General features: G+C 46.2%; 1 protein-coding gene across 1 annotated transcript; it reads right to left on the bottom strand.

Moving 5' to 3' along the window:
• Positions 1-8,671: 8,671 nt before the first annotated feature.
• Positions 8,672-13,312, bottom strand: LOC125543291 (inactive TPR repeat-containing thioredoxin TTL3). Its single transcript, XM_048706596.2, has 7 exons — positions 12,280-13,312; positions 11,450-11,645; positions 11,179-11,363; positions 10,698-11,031; positions 10,414-10,618; positions 9,344-9,450; positions 8,672-9,252 (listed from the first exon to the last, which is right to left on the bottom strand). The coding sequence occupies exons 1-7, from the start codon at positions 13,116-13,118 to the stop codon at positions 9,100-9,102; spliced, it is 2,019 nt and encodes a 672-aa protein (XP_048562553.2). The 5' UTR covers positions 13,119-13,312; the 3' UTR covers positions 8,672-9,099.
• Positions 13,313-13,749: the final 437 nt, after the last annotated feature.

The raw sequence follows: 13,749 nt of genomic DNA, 5'->3' as shown, positions 1-13,749 counted from the left end.
CTCCATCATCATATTATATTCCACCCATAGTGCTATGTCCATGGCTCGCGCTCATGTATTGCGTGAAAGTTGAAAAAGTTTGAGAACACTAAAGTATGAAACAATTGATTGGCTTGTCATCGGGGTTGTGCATGATGGGAGCATTTTGTGTGACGAAAATGAAGCATGGCCAAACTATATGATTTTGTAGGGATGAGCTTTATTTGGCTATGTTATTTTGAGAAGACATAATTGCTTGGTTAGTATGCTTGAAGTATTATTGTTTTTATGTCAATATTAAACTTTTGTCTTGAATCTTTTGGATCTGAATATTCATGCCACAATAAAGAAAATTACATTGAAAATTATGTTAGGTAGCATTCCACATCAAAAATTCTGTTTTTATCATTTACGTACTCGAGGACGAGCAGGAATTAAGCTTGGGGATGCTTGATATGTCTCCAACCTATCTATAATTTTTATTGTTCGATGCTATTATATTATCTGTTTTGGATGTTTAATGGGCTTTAATATGCACTTTTATATTATTTCTGGGACTAACCTATTAACCGAAGGCCTAGTGCAAATTGATGTTTTTGCCTATTTCAGTGTTGTGCAGAAAAGGAATGTCAAACGGAACGAAACCTTCGCGAGGATCTTTCTTGGAACAAACGCAACCTAGGAGACTTGGAGTGCAAGTCTGGAAGTCCGCGAAGCTTCCACGAGGCAGGGGGCGTGCCCAGGGGGTAGGGCCCCCCACCCTCGTGGGCCCCACGGAGCTCCACCGACGTACTTCTTTCGCCTATATATACCCATGTACCCTAAAAACATCTAGGAGAGCCACGAAACCACTTTTCCACCGTCACAACCTTCTGTACCCGTGAGATCCCATCTGGGGCCTTTTTCGGCGATCTGCCGGAGGGGGATTCGATCACGGAGGGCTTCTACATCAATACCATAGCCTCTCCGATGATGTGTGAGTAGTTTACCACAGACCTTCGGGTCCATAGTTATTAGCTAGATGGCTTCTTCTCTCTCTTTGGTTCTCAATACAAAGTTCTCCTCGATGTTCTTGGAGATTATTTGATGTAATACTCTTTTGCAGTGTGTTTGCCGAGATCCGATGAATTGTGGATTTATGAATTTGATTATCTATGAATATTATTTGGTTCTTCTCTGAATTCTTATATGCATGATTTGATATCTTTGCAAGTCTCTTCGAATTATCGGTTTAGTTTGGCCTACTAGATTGATCTTTCTTGCAATGGGAGAAGTGCTTAGCTTTGGGTTCAATCTTGCGGTGTCCTTTCCCAGTGACAGCAGAGGCAGCAAGGCACATATTGTATTGTTGTCGTCGAGGATAAAAAAATGGGGTTTATATCATATTGTTTGAGTTTATCCCTCTACATCATGTCATCTTGCCTAATGCGTTACTCTGTTCTTATGAACTTAATACTCTAGATGCATGCTCGATAGCGGTCGATGTGTGGAGTAATAGTAGTAGATGCAGAATCGTTTCGGTCTACTTGACACGGACATGATGCCTATATTCATGATCATTGCTTTAGATATCATCATAACTATGCGCTTTTCTATCAATTGCTCGGCAGTAATTTGTTCACCCACCATAATATATGCTATCATGAGAGAAGCCACTAGTGAAACCTATGGCCCCCGGGTCTACTCTACATCATATAAGTTTCCGATCTATAATTCTAGTTTACTATTATTTTGCAATCTTTATTTTCCAATCTATACAACAAAAATACCAAAAACATTTATCTTATTATCTTTATCAGATCTCGCTTTTGCAAGTGGTCGTGAAGGGATTGATAACCCCTTTATCGCGTTGGTTGCAAGGTTCTTGATTGTTTGTGCAGGTACTAGGCAACTTGCGTGTAGTCTCCTACTAGATTTATACCTTGGTTCTCAAAAACTGAGGGAAATACTTACGCTACTTTGCTGCATCACCCTTTCCTCTTCAAGGGAAAACCAACGCATGCTCAAGAGGTAGAAATAGCGTGCTTGGGTCATCGCCTTCGACAACCAAGTTGTGCGGCGCTAAAGTGGGGAGGCGACGGAGGTGAGCGGGGAGTTGGGCGGCATAGAGGAGTGGCGCTCTTATCCGTGTGTGGCGGTAGGACTGCATGCGGAGGTGGCGGCGCTCGTGCTCGCTGCCGACGACGCAGGGCAGGAAGGTGGCCGGGTCGTTGGGCGGCATCGTGCGGGTGGAGGAGGAGGACGCGGAGGGCTCGGGCTCCCGTGGAAGAAGCGGGGGAGGGGGCGACTCGGTGTGATGTATTATAAAGTTCTTTTTTGCTTTTTAATGCTGACTGGGATCTTGACTGGTCAAAACAAGCCAAAACATGTCAAAACCCAGCCCAGGGTTGTTATTTGTTCGATTTTGAAAGTTGAGGTTTGTAAACCAGACGCTTTCATGGTTCAGGTTATGTTTTAGACCTTGAATTTAGTTCGAGGTTGTAATATGGACTTTTCTTTGTTTCTTTAGACAAAGAGCACCTCCTATTCATTCATCTTTTTCAAGGTGATCCTTCCCATCTCCTTAGCTAACGCCTCTTAATTAGCCAACAAATTATCCAGCTCAACCAAAGATGGTTGTGTTGGCCATCCTCTCACTATGGCTATGAACCCATTGTAGTCTGGTATTAGGCCATGGATAATTGTCCTTCTCATCCTTGCCTCACCTATCTTCTCTTCATGATCAAACTAGGATATCTCACAGCAAATATACTTTACCTTTGTAAATACTGACTGACGGTGCCCTGTGAGATACATGTGAGCTCATACTTTGCCAAAGTCTCCCAAGCCGCCTTCGGTGTCTCCACATCTCAAATATGCTCCACTAGGTCCTCCTCAATGGTGTTCTTCAATGCAAACATAGTCTTGCTCGCCTTGATGCGCCACTTCCACAAGGCTTCTGCACTCTCTGGAGGAGTAGTATATATCGGTGGTTGTAATGACCTCCCATAGGTCATAGCCTTGCATATATTACTCCATGCAGGTCTGCCAATAGCCATAGTTGTGGTTGTTGAGTCTCTTCAAGCCACTTCCTACGCTCATGAGATCTGTCATCTCAATTGACGCCCTACACCCTTCACTTAGTTCCAGACTATGCTCTGGTAGAGTCTCCTTAGCACCTCTTAGAGACTCCAATCAATATAAGCACCACGTGCTTAGCGAAGACTGCATCGACTAATGTAAGTGCCTAACACTAACCTATTACTCCTCCTTTCGTCGGTCCCTTGCCGTCTGCTCTGATACCAACTGTTGAAAATCTGAGGGCTTCCCCAGCTCCGAGATGAACTGTAGGAACCTGTCTTGTGGTGGCCCTAGTACCCACACTCTTAAGGACCTTCACAAACGTGGGAGATCACACTCTTACAATTTGGTAACTCAACCCTTTATTATTCACAACTTATAATTTGGTACAATTCCGTGGCTACCTCTCACTACTATGACATGTATATCTCTCTCACTCGGTAGCTCTTACTTCATAGCTTGCTTACTTGCCTACTTACATGGGAGGGGTGGCACCCCTATTTATAGGATTACAATATGGTTGGAACATTGCCAAGTGGTAACCTCCAAAGTCCTACAACACAATTCTAGAGAACTCCATATATATGCCTTATTTATAGATTTATGTACTATTAGCCGTGAACCATGTCCAATGTTTATTGTAGGGTGTTTGTGGCAAATATCTTGTTTCTATATATTTCCTATTACACCAAAATATCTTACTCTAGAACTTTCCATAATTCTAGAGTTATCTCTAAACCTCTCCACCATGGCTATTCATGTAGCTCCTAGAACCTTTTTCCAAATATCCTCCTTTCTCTTGAAATATTCCATATTATTCTAGAAGCTTCTTGCGGCATTATTCATATTTCTAGAACCCTCCAAGTATGCATTGCATTTCTCAACATTTTCCATTCTGTCGCTGACGTTTACATATTACTTAGTCCTTTTAAAGCTACATATGCATTTCTCTGTGCAGACCATTAAGGGTTGCCTCCGAGGACAAGCAATGTCATGTTTTCGTTGAACTGAAAAACTTAATTCCTTTAACATTGTGTTAATAATCCTATATACCTAAGAGATTCATCCTCACTATCCTATTTATCTTGACATGCAAACTATCCACCATTTAAAAATATTTTTTCATTAACTCTTTATGTGTATGCTCCCACTAATTCTTCATGCACATGCAGTCTATCACAAATAATCAGTAACGATTTTTCGCATGCACTCTCAAGTAGGCACATCATCCTATGTGTTTTTTGCTATTTGTATATGTCTTGACGTCATCTGATTCACACCAGACATACTTCACGAGTCCTTGTCAAACCATTGGTTAGACTTCATGTGTTGTTAATGCGTTCTCCGGATTCTAAAAGACCAAACGACCGTCTTTTTTCATTACCATTCTCTTGCACCTTTTTTACATGTCTCTTTGCTCCCTAGAGGTCAGAGAATTGCATTAGATGCCTTCGTTCCCTTGAACCTCCATTGTTCCAAGCATCCTTTTAATCTCAATTTGATTCGATTGCGTATAAAGAGGTAGCTCATCAATTTTTTCCTTTTAAAGAACCCAATATTCTCATCCAACCTTTTAATCCCAATTTTATCCAATTGCATACACCCAGTAGCTAATCAGACTTTTTTGTGATGGAACTAAACTTCACCTGATGGGCAGGCATGCATGGTTGCGCACGAGACTAGACAAACAAAAGGAATTATAGCTACCTAGGTATATTGTGGTGAATGAGCAACCTAGGTAAGTGGCCTTATTTTTTCAATAGAAAATCAAATTATGAGTAAACTCGTGTTTTATTTTTCTATCCAAGCTATGTTTTTTAAAATGAATGCAAATCTATAGTTGATATCGTTGTTTTAGGTTTAGCCAAGGGTTGAGATGTCTCCACTGTCTCTACGCAACGTTAATTTCACCTCATATCGCCTCGTTGATATATTGTCAAGGTGATGAAATTAACAGAACAAAAATCACACTTATTTTTGGTTTTTCATTAAATTTCCTTTAAATACTTACTCGAAACAATATTTCTTCCAAACAAAATTCTTCACATCTACGCATACTATGTTTCATAAACTTTCTCATGTTGTTAAACATCGAATTATTTATTAAAAGTTTTCGTAGCAACACGCGGGGTACCATTTGGTATATAAAATTTCTGGGAACGCATTTCTTGGATGAATCAGTTATTGTGGATATTGTAAGTACTACTTCTTTGTTGAACAGTACAACTACAAAGGAGAAATAAGTTCGTTGATTGTTATTTGCCTTGGAGTGTGTTATTGCAGTTATACCTGGCCATCCCTCAGGCCGGGCCGGGCCAACCAAAGCCCGACGCAAAAAACCCAGGCCCGAGCCCGGCCTGACCTGGCTGTCGGGCCTAAAAATCGAGCCCGAGCCTGGCCCATCATGCTAAAATCCTGTCGGGCCTCGGGCCACGGGCCGGGCCTCTTCCTTAAACGGCAAAAATGACGGGCCTGGGCCTGGCCCAGCCCGGCCATCGGACTCAAAACCTGGGCCTCGGGCCACGGGCCGGGCCTCTTCCTTAAACGGCAAAAATGACGGGCATGGGCCTGGCCCAGCCCGGCCATCGGACTCAAAACCTAGGCCCGAGCCCGGCCCGTGGACAAGGTCGGGCTTTTTCGGGTCGGGCCGGCCGGGCCGGACTGCCCATGGCCAGGACTAATTGCAGTGCTACATTCTTTTTTTTTATTAATTCCCAGAGTGACAAAGATAATTCAATTTTACTTGATTTTATATATGGCGAACTTTCCATATAATTCTAAATCATGTAAGTATTTTATTTGCTTACCATCATGTGTTTTCCCTTTTTCTTTTACTACAGAAAGGCAAAAAAATGAGTATTTGAGGAATTTTTAATGCATATTGGCTCCCCATGTTTGTTGTGATGTGTGGTTTGTTCGTTAAATTTTGTTATGATCTGATGAGATACCAATTGCCGTTGTATGTTAGCACATGGTAACATTAGTGCATCCCTTTAACGGCTATCTAAGAGTTGACATGCTTTACATGGCGACGAGCATCGAGATCCTCAACATGCAGGAGCGGGAGCCCATCCCCTCCGATTTGATCACGTCCGAATGGTAACATCGTGTGCTATTTTTATCTTTATGGACATGTTTGCTAGTTAATCATAGATTGTCATCAGCTCCAGTGTCTTGGGACACGCACTGACGAGTCACACGTCGCAAATTCGATTCGATGCTAGCGGCCAGCATTTTTCAGGATTTTTTTGGGGCGTCGCGGGGGTTTGCTACCAGCTCGGCAATGCGAATGGGTCGCCCGTTAGTTCGGCGTCTTCTGTGAACCATCGCCATTTTCTGTGGCAGAATGCGATAGATAGAAGGTCTCGGGCCTAACCGCCCCTCGGAGACAGACTACAATCTACTCGCGTACGGGGCTCGACTTTGCCTTGTGCCGTCATCGGCGAGCGTCGTGGAGCTGGCCGGGCTTGAAACTTGCAGGTACATTGATTTGGGAGGCTACAATTCTAGAATTTCTTCTTGAGACATCCTTGTCGGTCAACTTCTCTTCGGAAGGGGTCCTTGGTCTTTGCGGGAGATAATGTGTCAGCCGTGGTAGAAGTTGCTTCCTAAGTAGGCATGGGCGCCCGCCTAGACGAAGGGCTTTTCTCTTCTTCTTCTTTTTTTTTTTGAGCAACCAGACGAAGGGCTTTTCTCATCTTGAGGAGCAGTACAAGTTTGTGAGGCATCGTCTTTACTCTTTAGACAGTTAATAACTTGACTTATAGAATCAACATTCTTTTCCTTTCTGGTGGTGCCCAACAAAATACCCATACGCATCACGGGCACACGACCTGGCGCCGCCGGTGACAGCGATAGGGCAGGAGGAGTGCGTGCCGATCTGGCCGAGAGGAGATGCCAAAACGACGGCTCTCAACACACCGGCCAGCCAGAGCCAGGGGCTAGGCGTGAACGTGTCGGCCTCGTGGATGGATTACCTGGTCCACCTGGCGCTAGTGAAACAACTAACAAAACGGTCAACACAGGGGAGGGATCCAATGCACGGCAAGCTGCGAGGCCATATGCCATGCCACAATAATTGTTTCCTCCGGATTTGGAGCCATGTTTAACCTAACATGCAATGCCTCTCTTCACTTTTCAGGGACCTACTACAGGTAAAGGGTATCTCCTACCCCGCCAAGCATTCAGGCAACATGTTTCGGACACTTTGTGTCGTCCAACGCCGTGCATCAAACGTTTGTGAACCAGACTGCACGTCCAAATTCCACCAACTCAGAAAACAAACTTATGCGACGTTTGGGGGAGTCCGGACGCCCGTAATGTTGGACTCCGGCATACAAGGCCCACCCAAAAACCCCTCTCGGACCCTTTTTTTCCACTCTGTTCCTCCCTTCCTGCTTTGTATTCGCCTAAGACTGCCGTCGCCTTTACACCACTCCAGCCGCCGCCCAGTTCTTGTCGGACCACCGTTGCTCCACTCAGGTGCTTTGTACTTCGCCGTTGTTGCACCCCTCAACTCGTCTGCCCCCTACCGACACCATCCATGGCGGACACCACGCCCAAAAATGTTCGACCAAATGCCATTGAGAATATACTTTTTATTTTATCCTTGTTTAAAATGAAGCAAGCACGATGGCAAGGGGACTCGCTGAGGGAGAGTGCATTCTTGTGCGACGCATAGTTGGCCACAAGTGCGGGGTTTGTAGGCGTGAAGCAAAATGGCACGATATTTTGGTAGCATGTGCATTCTTGGTTTCATGAGCACAGGCACTACGCGCACTACAATTTGGATATGATCCATGATTGCAGTGTGAAGTCGTTACTCCATGGGTGGTACACCATTTCAAACATCTTCGTGAAGTGTTACAATCCGATTGCACAAGTGGAAAGAATGTGGCCAACGGATGCATCAGTGATGGAGATCGCTTCTTGTTGCTCTATGTGTTGGTCAATTCTTTGATTCACCCAATGTTGCAACTTGATGATCACGTCATTGTATAGCCTGGACGCGCTGCCGCGATATACCAAAGGATGGAGGACAGGGCCTTCACATTAGCACATTGTTAGATGAAGCTCAAGGGGCAGATTATTTGGGGGAACAACATGTGCTGATGAAGATGGTCAAGCTCGAGGAGAGAAAGCTTGAGATGAAGACCGCTTTCAAGGAGTATGGTTGAATTTCAAATCAATGAATTTAAGAACTTATTGAACATCCGGCGCTTTTATAGGATTTAAATGTATGGTTGAATTGATATTGATCGATGATTCAAAGTGAGCCCGCACGGCAAGTGGGCCCACGCGGCAGACATTTGGTTTAGTTTTATTCTATTATTTTTTCAGGGGAAAAGGGTGAAATTTGGTGCATTGAGTTGGATGGTCGCCCCACTATCTGATGTCCACAAAGTCCGTCCTGTTTTGATGCACGGTATTGGAGATGCCCTAAATTACCACAACCCAACGCTGGCCAAAACCGATCATTGACCCATCTGCTTGGACAATGGACATTTCTTCCATACTGCTCCCTCTGTAGTGATCTAAACGCTCTTATTACAGAGGGAGTACATAGCATGTACTTGATCTACTGATCATGTCGAGATATGGAGGCTTAAAACTTGCATATTACACTATCAAATTTCAAGAGTACAAATGGCATCTATACTTTTTCTTTCCTTGGGTTGTCTGGTCTGTTAAACATGAAAGTAAAAAATTTACAGTCGCTCTTCCAAGAGTCGGAAGATAATGTTTTTTGGTTTCTAAAGGATGGAATTCGGCAACAATGATGTACGCACGGGACAAATGAAAAGAATAAAAACAAGTTGGTAATCAACAAATGGGGGAAAAGGGTGGCGAAATGTGACTTGCAAGGGCGGTTCGGATGGAAAAAAGATCGGAGGAAGTTGCTCTTCTCTCTGGTCTTCTTTCATGCTTTGCTGCCCTCATCATCAAAGATTACCTTCACTGGCTCTGCTCTGGACCTCCCTCCGGTTTAGCCCACTGCCCACGGTTTGCTCGAGGGGAGCTCAAGGCGCGAAGAAACGTCGAAGTCATCGGCTTCTTGGCCTAAGTCCCGTAATGCCTCACTGAATACTCCAGCAGCTGTTGGCTGGGGCAGATCATCTCCTTCACTCTTATGGCGTTCTTGTAGATTTTGAATGTTGGAACTGTCCTCACATTCTCTGCGCGCGCAACGGCAGGGCTCTCATTTACATCCACCTAAGTAAAATAAGAGAATAGTATATGTCAAGAATAGGCCAGAGATAGCAAGCAAGGTGACAAGGATCAACCATTTGACTCAATCAGTTACCTTGAGGAAATTAACAGATGGGTATTTGGTACACAGTGCATTGACAAATGGGGAAATTTTGCAGCACTGCTGATTCGAATGAGTCATGAAATGGACAACCGAAACACCTGCAAAACCATCAAATGACAGTGCATCAGATTAAATAAAAACTAACAACTTTCACCGCTGCTACAAGATAGAGAGAGCAAGGTAAAAGTGCAGACTTCCAAAAAAATAGCCATGGTACAGTGCCAGCAAAACAAAGGCCACGTGAAGGTTTGCTTGCAACGCACTAAACAGTAATAAGTACTACCAACTCGTGGTACAACCTCATACCTATCAACAAAAGTCAAGATTGAAGTACTAGTGTACTGTAAAATGCTGCTCGTCTGCAAGTCAACATCATAAACTGCAGGCGCAAGATACAAGCAGAAGCAGCAAAACACTCCCAAGATGCAAGGTTAATCAAAATGATCAAACGGGATTGCTCATTCTTGAGAAGCAGCAACTTCTATAGAAGAGAGTAAATAATGTGTTTGTCGTATGTGGCAAGGTTGTTAATAAAAGCCTTCCATTTCACCCAAAGGAAAAAAAAATCAGCAGCAAGGTTAACCTGGCAAAATAGGATTCCAGTTCATTGTTTGGTTACTCTGCACCTAAGCCAACTGCCACTCCTTTTGTAATAGGTCCATGAAATACCCTCAAAGCGAGCAAAAAAGACAAGAAACATGATTTATCAAGGGGCACCATTTTCGCATTTCACTAATATTTGCCATAACCCACTAACTGTTTTCAAGAACGGCCGAATCAATGTGTCGATTATCAAATGCAAGGCTTACATGACAATCTTACTGTTTTATGCTTTATTTTAAGGAATGTGTTTAATGTCTCATTATTTCAGGAACTCTACATTAAGTACTCCCTTGCAAAAAACAGTCTTATATTATGGGACGGAGTGAGTACATAATAGTTTGTCATTATTTTCAGTAACTGTATGTGTTATAAGGTTATAACAAATTAGCAAATGGTGCTGACCAAAAAAGACATGAAGTGGCATTTTCAAACGAAGGACATCAGCGAATAAGACAAACCTGGCAAGGAAGTAGCCATCTGGAATTGTTCCATTCCTGTAACTGCTTCAACCTCTCCTCCAAACTTCAAGTTAGATACCTCCTCACCCCGAGACGACTTGAGGGCAACCTGAGCATGGAAATAGGCCTCAGCAACCTCAGTGTCACCTGGGAGTTCCCTTCTGAGAACCTCATAATCCTTCAATGATTCAGCCCATCGCTCCATCTAAACACCAAATGCGCAACGATTTCTGAGTTTTTCAATTCTAAATCAGAAAAGGCAAGAAAGATAAACAATATGCTACCTTGCCATAGGAAGCTGCACGCCTCAGCAGAGCCTTGGTATAGTTGGGTTGAATCATGAGGGCTTCATTACAATCCTCAATAGACTTCTCCCACTGCCCTAGCTTGAACCTGCAAGCTGCCCTGTTGCAGTGAAGGACTGGATTTACAGGGTGATGTTTGAGCCCTTCGCCATAAGCTATGCAAGCTTCTGAAAATTTTCCAGATTTAAATAGCTCGTTCCCTAGAGATCGTGCTCTTGCTACAGCTTTCACATTGGTATGCATTGTTATCACTTCCACATTTCTTGGGTCTATTATTCGGGCCTTGTCAGCTGAAGAGACAGCATGATCGAACCTGCAAAACAAATCATGTAAGGGCAGAGCTATAACAGGCAACCGATGAGTTTACCTGCCAAGACAAAACGCTTTGAACAAAGTTGTTTTTCAAGCTACACTCACATGCTCTTATTTGTGCGAGTATAATGAGTAATCACTGAATTACCTTCCCAATGCGATGTCAACTTGGGCATGTGCGTAATAGAGATATGCATTGGCAAAGAAGCCACAGAATTTAGTGTCTGAGGTGCAGGAAGATGAATAATCCAATTTGGAAGCACTGGAGATGGCCATATCAGCCTCATCGAGCTGATTGAGCCGGAGAAGAGCCTCTGCTCGTGCGGCAAAGAGCTGCAAGAGGTGAATCACATAAGTATATACTCTCTGCTAAAGAAATCGCTAGTCAATATCAGATTGGATAACAGGCAGAGTCATACCAGAGCAGATGAGTCAGCTCCAGCCGCAATGGCGGCATCACATTCCCTAAGCACATTCTTCCAGTCCCCGACCTTCCGCGAATCGAGGCATCTGCCCAGGTGCTTTTCCACTGTTTGTAATTTGTGCAGCTCTAGGAGGTCAGGCTGTGGGGTTGCCAGGGAAAGGTGCTTCTGGGCATCCTCAAGGTGTCCCAACCTGCAATTCAGTAAGATCCTTCAGATGAATAACTTGCACAGCTGAAGAATTCAAGGTTCACTTAATCTGGTACCAGTGATGAATCTAGGTAGTAACTAGTGTTGACCGATTTACTAACTATAGCAAAAAGGGGCACATCCGTGTACCCATCATTGCCATTTATGTTTTCTTCCAAATTCAGCTATTTCTGATTCTCGCGGAACTGGAGGAGCAGATATTTTCATGCCAAGGAGGGAAATCCAGGGGCACATAAAGCAGTGTCCATTTCAGATCAATCAGTCTCCATATATATGGATGCCAACTCGTCAAAGCATTTCCGAAATAAAGTTAGAGAAAACGTGTGCCCACTGTACAAATCGCCTTCCGTTACCAGCCAATAATGAAATAAACACTTCATGCATGCACATGTGTGTTTTGTAAGCCCTACTAAAAATAGCAAATTCGCTTTCGTGTTACTGCTACATTGTGGTCTGTGTGTGGGGGCAAACCATATTTATTCAGATCGCCGGAGCAAATAATCTTACGTGACGTATAAAAAAAATTGAGTTGTTTTCGCCGACCGACAGTGAGAGCGCCAAGAAGGAAAATGATTTCGCGGTAGCCCCGCAGATCTAAGAGCAAGCAATTCTTTCACCTTATGTGGAGCGAGGCGAGCCGTTGGTGCGCGCGTCCGTACGACGGATCGATCCGCACGGCCTCCTCGCACTCCTTGATGGCGTCGCCGAAGCGGCGGAGCCCCGTGAGCGCGGCGGCCCGGTTGCCCCGGCATGCGGCATTGTCCGGGCAGAGGGCGAGCGCGCGGTCGTAGAGCCTGAGCGCCTCCTCGAAGTAGCCCTTCTTGTACTGCTCGTTCCCGGCCCTCTTGAGCTCCTCCGGGTCGGCGCTGGACATGGCCCGCCTGACGTTGGCGTCCTCCTCGGGGGCGACGCCGCCGCTGCGCGAGCGCATGATGCTCCCGTGGCCGTAGTTGCCGGTGCCGGAGCCGAGCACGTCGTGGCGGATGGCGCGGGGAGGGGCCGGGGGCGGCGGGGTGGAGGCCGCGGAGAAGGAAGGCAGCGGCTTGGCGAGGCGGCCGGTGGGGCAGATGTTCCCCGCGGGGAGCGCGTTGGTGAGCGGCGAGGTGGCGGAGCTGGAGGTGGAGCCGGAGGTGAAGATGAGGGGGCCGGAGCCGGTGCGGCGGTGGCCCGGGCGCGCGCCCCGCGGGGGCCCGTCGGAGGGGAGCGGGATCTCCCCGGAGTGGCTCCGGCGCGAGGCGAAGGCGGGCGCCCGGGAGACGGAGCCGGAGGAGCCCGAGGAGGAGCTCGGGGTGTGGTGGTGGTGGTGGTGCTTGGAGGAGGAGTGAGGGAGCGGGGAGACGGGCGAGAGGCGGCCCGGCGGGAGCGTGTCGGGCTTGTCGTTGGAGGAGAGGAGCACGGCGGCGGCGAAGGCGTCGGAGAGCGTGTCCGGCATTGGCGCCGGCGGGCGGCTGGCCATTCCGCGGAGCACCTGCCTGCCTGCCTGCCTGCCTGCCCGCGCGCGCGCTCAGATCTCGGCCGCTAATGCAGCATGGGGCGGCGGCCTGGCCGGGGGAGGTGGAGGCGGAGATGGGGATGGGGATCTCGTGAAATGGGGAGGGGAGGGGAGGGCGCAAGCAAGGAATGATGAAGGCGAGCGGGCGAGCGGGCGGGCGGGCGGGGGTGGGAGTGGAGCGCTGCGGGAGGGTAGATTTGGGGCGAGGAGGGGGGGCAGTAAACAGCGCCGCAGCGGCGCCGCGCGGTGGAGTGAAAATGAAAAGAGAAGGAGGCCTAGCGCGCCCAGGGAAGAGAAAGATTTCTTCCTGCCACCAGGAGGAGGTCAAACGCACTTCCTATGCAGCTGCGGTTGATTTTTGATTTCCAATTTTGCATTCGTGGCACTGTCAATAAGAATTACAGTGACTTTTCAATCGAACATACAAAATGTCAAACGACTCGGCATTTCGTGAAAAAGGTGAATTGCAAAGGTCGGTTTCAGATATGTTTGACCATTCTAGCTCGACGAGCATCGTCACTCGTATCTTTGGGACAGGTGAATGCAAAGATCAGTGTAGATATATTTGACCATTCCGACTCGACGAGCATCGTCA

The sequence above is a fragment of the Triticum urartu genome, chromosome 3A (genome assembly GCF_056163025.1).
Source record: "Triticum urartu cultivar PI428250 chromosome 3A, HENAU_Tu73, whole genome shotgun sequence".
In the NCBI taxonomy this organism is placed as follows: Eukaryota; Viridiplantae; Streptophyta; class Magnoliopsida; order Poales; family Poaceae; genus Triticum; species Triticum urartu.
The sequence above is the reverse complement of the archived record's forward strand: the minus strand, read 5'-3'. Positions and strand labels throughout refer to the sequence as shown.

What these genes read in the sequence shown, in the direction of transcription:
- LOC125543291 (XM_048706596.2), bottom strand. Translation starts at nt 13,118, where the DNA reads ATGGCCAGCCGCCCGCCGGCGCCAATGCCGGACACGCTCTCCGACGCC. An exon ending in CTCGCCTCGCTCCACATAAG is followed by an intron (nt 11,646 to 12,279) that starts GTGAAAGAATTG and finishes ACTGAATTGCAG; the next exon opens with GTTGGGACACCTTGAGGATG. An exon ending in CATCTGTTAATTTCCTCAAG is followed by an intron (nt 9,253 to 9,343) that starts GTAACTGATTGA and finishes TATTTTACTTAG; the next exon opens with GTGGATGTAAATGAGAGCCC.